General features: G+C 37.2%; 1 protein-coding gene across 1 annotated transcript in view; it reads right to left on the bottom strand.

Annotated features, from left to right (window-relative positions):
• Window positions 1-10004, bottom strand: part of LOC107702394 (protein Jumonji-like) — a 118348-nt gene that overhangs the window by 21966 nt on the left and 86378 nt on the right. Inside the window, exon 4 of the mRNA XM_016504711.1 lies at window positions 8495-8664. Within this exon, the coding sequence (XP_016360197.1) occupies window positions 8495-8664 (170 nt within the window). The remainder of the gene's footprint in view (window positions 1-8494; window positions 8665-10004) is intronic.

Below are 10004 nucleotides of genomic sequence, written 5' to 3' on the forward strand. Positions count from 1 at the left end.
CTGTCTGTCTGTCTGTCTGTCTGTCTATCTATCTATCTATCTATCTATCTATCTATCTATCATTTTATTTTTCAATCGCTGTTGGTCTCTCTCTCTCTCTCTCTCTCTCTCTCAACACAATTTTAATTAATTCCAATTTATTTAATTAATTATATAATTATTATTCATGTATTAACCAATGTTTTTAAACCTAGTGCTTAAACCTGCACTACTGCACGTCTGCAATTCGTCCGCACCACACCGGGCAACAATTATCATTATCTAGTGCTGTTCTCCGCCAGCTTCATGAATGAAACATGAGTGTGTCGGCCACGGCCCTGCGAATGTTCTCTCATTAGCTCTCTATTTACGTGAAGTTGCAGCCGGCGCGGCTGCGGTGGTGATGGCACTGCATACATGCAGCATTTGACATGCCACATTAATGCTTATGGTCTGTGTGACAACATTTATAATAGCAATGGAGACAGGTTGACTGTTTACGACTGAATGAAGTACAAACTTAATGAGGTGCTATTAAATGGATGGCTGTAAAAGGGCTGAGAGACGAAAGAGGTTCTCACTGGAGTGGTGAAATGGTTTCTTGTTTAAGGCAGTCTTGTTACTGCTCACTAAAATGGTAACCCTTTATAATAAGGTTTCATTTGTTAACATTAGTTAACTGCATTAATTAACATTAACTTACAGTATAAAATACTTCTAAAGCATTTATTAATTGTAGGTAATATGAATTTCAACATTTACTAATCAAGACCTGTATCTGTTAATATTATTTCATGGACCTGTACTAACATGAATTAACAATGATCAGTTGAATTTTTATTAACTAACATTAACAAAGACATTAATAAATAAATACTGTAACAAATGCATTGGCCATTGTTTATTAATATTAGTTCATGCATTAACTAATGTTAACTAATGGGACCTTATTGTAGTGTTACCACTAAAACTAAAACTAAAAATATTCAAAATAATTTATAAAAATAAATTGAAGTTATATAGAAATATTAAAACAAAAATAATACAAATGTAAAAAAAAACGCCAATAGAAATACTAAAATTAAAATGAAAACAAATAAAAAGTTAAATATATAAAAAGCTAATACAGAATATTATACTAATTCAGAGCATAACAGAGCTAATTCATAATAATTACTACATAAAAACAACACTAAAATAATACCTTTACCTTAAATAAAACATAAAATAATAAAATAAAATAAAACCTTACATGTATTTGGGTTAATACGAATCAATGTAATACTGTTTATGTTAATGCACCCATCACATAAAAATCAACCAATTAAAATAGGATATTAGCCAATATTAGGATTCTTACTGGTAGAATACTGATACAATGTTGAAATATATAAATAATCTGAAATATTTACTATTGATGTCCTCATATTCACCTCCTACTCCAAGGATTATCAGTCATATAATACGATGTCATTTGCGAGTTCAGAAAGAACTCCTGATAAAGACATGGCTAACGTAAATTCAATTTGCTAACATTTAAAACAGGATAACAGTCTACAGGACTACAGATTCGAAACAAAGCCACTTTGATGGTTACTCCACATGGCACCAGACAAACAAATATGACAGGATCAACTTTCAGTCTTAACACAATTCAGTCACAAACAAACAAACCAGGCACCTCAATGGCTGCCATTATCATTACCTCACATTACTCTCATACTGTGGGAGTAAAAGGTCAAAAAGCCAATAGCTCACAGACCTGAAGGTCATCCAGAGTCATGAATGGGGGTGGGAAACCGCTGGGGTTTGTATAATCGGTTTCATACTCCCCCCGAATGAGTCCCCGGTTCAGGCTCTCCTCACCATGAGGTTTGCTGAGTGCCCCAGGGAATGCTGGGTAGGGTGTAGCCCAACTATAGCTCCCGGTCACTGGCGTCAGGGGTGCACAAACCAGATTTTTGATCACAATCATGCGTTGTCTGTCATGCCTTTTTCCCCTTAAAGAAGGGAAGAAATCTAAATCGGTCATCTCCCAGAGAGAAAGAAAATAAAAAACAGACCTTTCCCAATCCCCAATTATGTGTGCTCTCATATTCACAGGCTGACACAGATCATAATTAAAGATGAAGGCATCCATTTCAATTGTCATTTTTAATTCAAGCACAGACATAATTAAAACTGAAGTGTTCTACTCCGGATGCTCTTCTTTTGTCCCGTTTTATAAAGCCAAAGGGGTTAAAATTAAAGCTCAAGGAGAACCAATCAAAATCTGACTGAGTAGCAGCTTTTGCTCTGATTGGACGGCTGGTTGCCGTGCGGACTGTTTCGATCAGACACATGGTTAGCGGGAGTGAGGAAGTATCCTCAAAGAGATAGTTCACCCACAAATAAAAATTCTGTCATTTACTCATGCCTCATGTCGTTCCAAACCAAAATGACTTTCTTTCTTCCATGGAACACGGAACAAAAGGTGAGAGCTTTGAAAAACTTTCCCACTCTTTTCCATAGACTACAAATAAACATACCCTTGTGAGAAAGAAGTGTGCTTAACTGTACTGTGTACTTGTAATGTACTTAAAATCTTAAATGTATAAATAAATAAAAAAGTACTTGCATATAACATTAATGAAATAAAAGGCTACTTAAAGAGAGTAGACTTTCACAACTATGTTTCTTAACACACTTAAGCACACTTTTAAAAGTGTACTTTGTCAAAAAAAAAAAAAACACAAAGTTTTTACCTTAAATTAGATTTGAAATAAGTGTTTGAATATTGTTTTTAAATTTGTCTTTAAAGAAGTACACTTAAACTGATGTGTTGACTAACATGCACATGTAAGTTACTTGATCATAACTGAAATTGAATGTTATTCTATATTACTTTCAAAATTAATATATTTTATTTATATATTTAACATCATCACCACAAATGTGTAATTACAAATATTACACATTAGAACCAGATTATGTTTAGTTTAACATAAACAGTTACCAGTACATTCAGCAATACACTTACACTAACCATATTTCTAAGACAATAGAGTTATGAAATTACAAAAAAGATCCAAAGTTCAACTAACTGCATTTAATATACATGTAAACAATAATACATTTTCATTCAAACGCTATTAATACTAAATTAAGTGTCTGAAAACATTACATTCAATTCACACGTAAGTATAATCTTTAAAGTATGTTATTTCTGTATATAAATAATCTTTAAAAAGAATATGCTAAAGTGCACTTCTTTTTTTATAAAAGTATCCCACGTGATCTGTGTGCTAATTCCAAATCAGACTAAATCTTTACATAAGAATTTAAAGTTAATATTCACCGAAAACTGTCTCATTGTCCATTACGCATATAAAAGTTTGGCATGTAGTGTCACAGACGTCAAACTGACTTTCAGCGAACAGCTTCACTCCACCTAAGAAAAAAAGTCATACAGGTTTGAAACAGCATGAGGGTAAATGATGAGAAGGTGATTTGTATCCCTTGTTTACGGGTCGCCCAGGTTGAGATCTTGACCCAAGGTTGTCAGGGCTCCTGTCAGGTTAACAGGTTTTCCAGCAGGTCGAGGTACATGGCAGACAGTTAACAGCCCCCCTTGGCACTACTGTATATTCCCTCTATGTGACAGCATATGGTAGTGTGGCGTGCAGGCGAGTGCGGCGAGAGAGGAGAATAAGAGGGGACATTAAAAACATTGTCTCTGGGCTGCGGCGGCAGCAAGAATGCGAGGGGATTATGGATTATATCTCCTCTAATTTACATTCCTGAATGTCTGCAAATCCATTAACCCAGTTTGCCCTATGCTTGAGGAGTCGCCGGGAGAATTTAATCAGCCTGCTGCCCTACCGCCAAGCCGCACACGTCAGCGCACTTAATTGAATTGAAATCAGCTATTTTTGTTCTTTCATAGCACAGCGCCAGTGCAATGGCTTCACGCCGACACGCGTGGCTGTGGTTTGAATGCGGCTGCCGTGGCCTGAGCGACGTAAATAAGGACTTTAGGACAGTCAACGATATCCAAGAGACGCATGAACTGAACTAAATGCTCATGAGGACATTCAAAGGGACATAAAAATTCAGTTACAGCTGCCTGTTATGTAAGACGGGCAATAGAGTACGTTATTCATTTACCAATATCTCCTTACCTACTCGAGTTCACATTATGAGGAGTGTGTATGTCAGGGTTTCGACATGTTTAAGGAAACTATTTAATAATACTTTTTAATAATAATTTTATATAAATTTTGTGTAAACAAAATAAAAATATCATTTAAAACATTTTGCAAGAAAATGTGAAAAAACAACGTTTTGTTATATGTTTTAGCACCAGATTTGTTTGGTAAATAAATAAATAATTTTATAAAGATTTGATGGAATATAATAAATAAATAATAAATATGTGTGCCAGTATATAAATCCATATTAATTTAACAGCAATATTTACCTACACACTGAAACATTGTATCTCATGTACAAGGTTTCTGCGAACAGTTTTCACGTAAGCAAATCACTGGAACAGTTAATTGAAATGTACAGTATGAAAAAAACTGATTCTCAAAAATTACACTAAGAAATGTCTTCTTCTATCATTAAGACCAATGTTTAAGACCATTAAGACTACTGATGTTAAAGGGGTCATAGGATGCTACATGCACTTTTACAAGTTGTTTGAACTGAAATGTGTGTTGGCAGTGTGTGTACACAACCACCCTAAAATGATAAAAATCCACCCAGTGTTTTTTTATTTTTTTTTAAATCTGGTTAAAGTTTTCCCCTTTCTCAAATCGAGCCGATCTCAGATGACTGTCTGTGTGACGTCACACAGACAGGCCCCTCCCACGATAGTTTGATTGACAGTAGCGTTTCAGCACAGACTGGACTGGCGTCTTACCTTAGACCCGCCCTGAGTGAGCTGTCATCAGTCCGCCATTGTTTCACCGCCGGAGCAGATGTAGACAAGAATGACTCCTAAACGATTGAGGTGTTCTGTTGTTGGATGTAATAATGAACATAGCAGTCGTCATTTACTCCCGACATCTGAGCCGCTGAAGACGCAGTGGATTAAATGCATCTATGTTCGCTTGAATCATTCATGATCCAGCCTCATCTACAGAAGAAATGAGTATAATGTTTTGTAATGAATCTTTGCAAATCGCCTTTCCTAATAATGTGCTAATTAGCAAGTTTCACGATGAATGCGGCTAAAGTAAACAGTCTCTCAGAGAGTGGCTCGGAAGAGAGGGGCGGGGTCAGCAGAGATCATTAACATTTAAAGGAAAATGATAGCTTGATCTGAAAAGAGCTGTTTTTGACATGGTAAAAAAAAGGTGTTTTTTACACTACCATTGAGAAATTTTAACCAAACTATGTTACAGACTTTTCATTAAGACCCTAAAGAATCATATCAACTTGTGGAAAATGGGCATCCTATGACCCCTTTAAGATTTTATGTACTATTAAAGACACGGAGGACTTACAGGCCATAGAGGATATCACACGCATGGATTTCGTCTGCACAGATGTCTAGATCGTTTTAAATCTTTATGTTTGTGTAGTAGATTTCACTCAGACTGCTCAAATACATGTACATACACATGCAGGAAACTGCTTTGTCCATGCAACTTTCATCAAGAGTGTAATTCCTGCGTTGTGTCTGCAGCGCATTACTTTACATTGCATCAGAACACGCAATCTGGATGGTAAAAAAAAATAAAAATCCATTTTAAAAACAAAAAAATCAAAGCTGTTGATGTCTCAAAAGGCAGAGTCCTAGAGATTGTCTTTTTTCTTAACGTCGCATTAATCACAGCCTGCACTCTAGTCTACTCGCACACGGCGGTCTGGTTAAATACTTTCTCTGTGTCAGATAAGAGCTGCGTTTCGCTGGCAGTCAGCCATAACTGAGCTATTGTAGGACTGCCCATTTGACCCTGGCTATATTTACCCAGAATCCATTGATCTGTATTTACCCATCCTCTCTATCTCCACCCCTCCGAAATATCAACACTGTCTGCTTATGACCGGCTCTCCTGATGGCTGGAACAGACATGCCAAAGTAAAGAGCCCTCTGGAAGATACTGAATGTCAGGGATTCTTTAAAGGATAAACCGACACATGGTGTGATGACAACTCTCTACTTATCATAACACCAGTGTACTGTAATGCCATTTGGACAACATTACGCTCCACACACACTAATATACACACCGGCCTCTGCAGGGGAGTATCATTTATAAATCATACCACTAGGAGGCCGGTGTATGGTTAGTGAGGTGCGGCCCATCATCTAATTGCCGCTGTGGAAAAAACCAGCTATGAGAGTCACTGAGAGTTGAGGCTGATATGTAACACCCTAAAAGCGTGGCTTTGGCCTCTCCCTGACCTCACACACCTGGCCAAGTCAAGTTACAGCCAAGTCCGAGAAGACCTGAGCTGACCCCATTGCGTACATATGGGGCAAAACGCATCTGATACAGCTAGCTAATGTTTCATACGGCACCGTCACTCACACAATCACCTGATAAAGTGATTAAAAGACTACTTTTATAGAATGCAATGGCCATACATTTTGGCCCGTGGACATCTTGTTTTTGGAAAACATGTTAAAGGATATTTCTGGGCTGTTATTCTGAACTCCCGGGGAGGAAGGAAAGTTTATACTGAAATGAAGCAGTCTAAACCATCTCCCGCAAGGTTTAAGTATTATGTTGTAAAAACTCTGGCCAACGAATAAATTCAAGGTCCAGCAAGCTTTCGTTTTCAGGTTTTTGAACGGTACAAACGGAACATTCTGCTTCCACTTTTCCTACCTTTTACACATCTCAGGACATGCATGAAACAGGAGAGAAACCTTTCTTTTTTTTTCTGATCGTTAAGTTGAAAAACTGTAGACTACACTTCTGATCCTAGTAAATGAATTTAAAGTCAAATAAATATTAATGTTCAATAAAAAAAGAGTTTCACACTAAGTCACAGCTGAGAGTAGACAATCAAAATCTGTTGACATTTTTGCAGTTCCTGCCCTGATTTGAGAGGAAAATCCACAGAATGGATTGAAACGTCTAAAACCAAGTTCTAACTGTTAGCTGAAAACATTAAATATTTTATAAATGAATTTAGAGGGATACAAGTAATAGGGTTAATAATGTAAATAATGTTCAGTTTCCTGCACATACCAATTACTTTGTAATATATCATCAGGAGCCACTGGTATTCATTTTGTGTTTCCTGATATGCGTTTTTGACTCTCAACGTGATGGTAGCCATTGACTTGTATTTTATGAATCACCAAGGACCATGTTTTCAGCTAAAAAACTTCTTTACTGTTCTACTTAAAAAAAAAAAAAACAGTCACATCTTGGATGGAGGGTACTTGGAGGGTGAGTAAATTAACAGCAAATTTTCATTTTTGGGTAAACCATCTCTTTAAATAAAATAGCTGTCTGTAGACCCCAGATTCAGCATGAATTGGCAGTGAGGCTCCATGTTACCCTGAAGACTTTAGTTTTACCTGTTCTGTGGTTAAATATTTGAGCTTCACTCTATAGAAACACTGTGTACTGACCTTGAAAGTTGGAGGTACCCATAAATCTCCTGTGAAAGGCATAGCCTGGTTCACGAGAGGTGGGTGTGTTTGTTGAAGTGTGTGTCTGTGACACTTCAGGCTGATAACACCGCCATTATTCAACATGAAACGGCTGGTGTGATACCTCCTAACTTTGAAAGTCAATGTTTGTGCAGCAAGTGCACTGGAGTTCAGGTGCCATGAAGGCCACCTCCACCTCTGCACTGACACCAGACAATGGTGCTACGGTTCAGATCGTTTATCTGGACAATTTAATTAATTTCCCAAGCCTGAATTGTGACTATCACATGTGATGTTCATGGGCAAGTAAATCTAACACTGGGCGAAACCAGAATAATTAACTGCAAAAAGCAAATTGGTTACAGCATATAATGGCTCAGCTCACTTTCTGAAACACTGCAAAGCCAACACAAAACACATTAGAGTCTTGTTTAGTTTATCTGAACTGCACAGGGTCTAAACAGCCTCAAAAATAACTCCTGAATATTTTCCAATTAGTCATGCTGTAAACTTGGCAAATTCAGTGACTAGTTGTTCCTCAGAGTGGATTCGGTCCATGTTGCTGGAAGCCCTATAATGATGGTAGTTACAATTTACTGCTAAATGTAGCGGCAATCACACATTTATAGCACATTTAATTGCCCACAAGGACTGCAGTGCACCATGTTAATTCTTCAACTTTGATTGTATTATTTTGTAATACATGGTGCAGTTTCTAATAAAGCATCGTAGTCAGTACATATTGTGTTGCTATATTAGAAGAGATGACTAAAATTATGCAAAAATAAATGCATGCACCATTAAAACCAAGCAGAACTATATAAAAAAAAACTAAAAAATAAAAAAAAGTTCAAGACTATAATAAATCTTTATGGTAAGGCGAGGAAGGAGAGACACTGAAAAATGAAGCAATACCTCGAAGGCATATGAATGTGAGGAAGTCTTCTGTCTTGGGCTTGCGTCTGGAGAGGAATGTGATATGTGTGAGCGGCGTGGGCAGAGAAGGGTCGGCCATCTTCACCGGCGTGGTGCTGGGAGAGTTGGGTTGAGACTGAGCAAACTTCCTCTGTGCATGCAGTCTGGGCCTAAGAGAGAGAATGGAAACAATATATTTTAAATACGCTTGCGTTCTATCATATAATGGAGAGTTTATGGGCACATTAGAAAAACCTTTCTTCTGAAAATCCCCACTTGGCACTGGGACTCGGATAACGCTGCCCATAGCAATAAATTCATCTTAACGCATTTGCTCTTGTGATGGTAAAACTCCACTCGGGGCCTTGCTGTTGCCATGACTAATTCAGTCGATCTGGAACCCATTCAAACACGTTTTTGGTCTGATTAGCACACAAGAGCTGCTACTTTAGATAGTTATCCGAACGCTGTTAACTGGGTTGAGGACTGGAACAAATTCAGAGACATTCACCCATGTTTAACTTTGTTGAACTGATGAAAAAACGTGAAAATGGGTAAAATATGGAAAGGTGGCCTTAAGGTTTCGATGGTGCATAATTTATTTATTTATTTAAAGCTTTCATAAAAATCGAACAATGTTTCCAAGAAAGGACAAAGCTATGAAACCTTATACAACAGGAATATTTTTATAATGAACCTCTTCTGTCTGTCAGGTATGGATGTCTGTTTCCACTATGGAATAAATAAATAAAGGTAATTGTGACATTTTATCTCACAATTCTGACATTTTCTCACAATTCTGAGAAAAAAAGGCAGAATTGTAAGATATAAAGGCAGAATAATGAGACTTGCAATTCTGAGAAAATAAGGCAGAATTATGAGATAGGCTATTAACTGACTGTTTTTTTTTTTTTACTTTTTTTAATCACAATTCGAAGTTTACATCTCACAATTCTGTTTGAATCTTGCAATTCTGAATTTTTTCTCCAAATTCTCGGTTTGCAGCTCACAATTCAGACTTTTTTTTTTTTCGGAGAATTTTTAGTTTACATCTGACCATTTTTTTTCTGAAATTGGTGCTTACATCTCACAACTCCGACTTTTTTCTTCTTCTCAGAATTGTGATATTAGGCAGAAATGGGTGTCCATAGTCAGGGCATAATAGTAACATTAAAGGGGTCATATGATGCGATTTCAAGTTTTCCTTTCTCTTTGGAGTGTTACAAGCTGATTGTGCATAGATAAGATCCCTGAAGTTGCAAAGACTAAAGTCTCAAAACCAAAGAGATCGTGTGTGTGTGTGTGTGTGTGAGAGCGAGAGAGAGAGAGAGAGACAGGGTCACACCACAGTGGAGTCAGCTGTCTTAACCGTGGCTTGTGTACTGCAAACAAATACCAGCTTCATCACTGTGTCTGTCACGCGACTCTGTTCCCCTTCCGGGCTCTGTCTTTACATTTATTTTGAAAGATGAAGCTCGCGATTATGGTAAGGGGCGTTACATTTCCGACG

Source organism: Sinocyclocheilus anshuiensis, unplaced genomic scaffold (assembly GCF_001515605.1).
Source record: "Sinocyclocheilus anshuiensis isolate Anshui unplaced genomic scaffold, SAMN03320099.WGS_v1.1 scaffold1142, whole genome shotgun sequence".
NCBI classification, from domain to species: Eukaryota; Metazoa; Chordata; class Actinopteri; order Cypriniformes; family Cyprinidae; genus Sinocyclocheilus; species Sinocyclocheilus anshuiensis.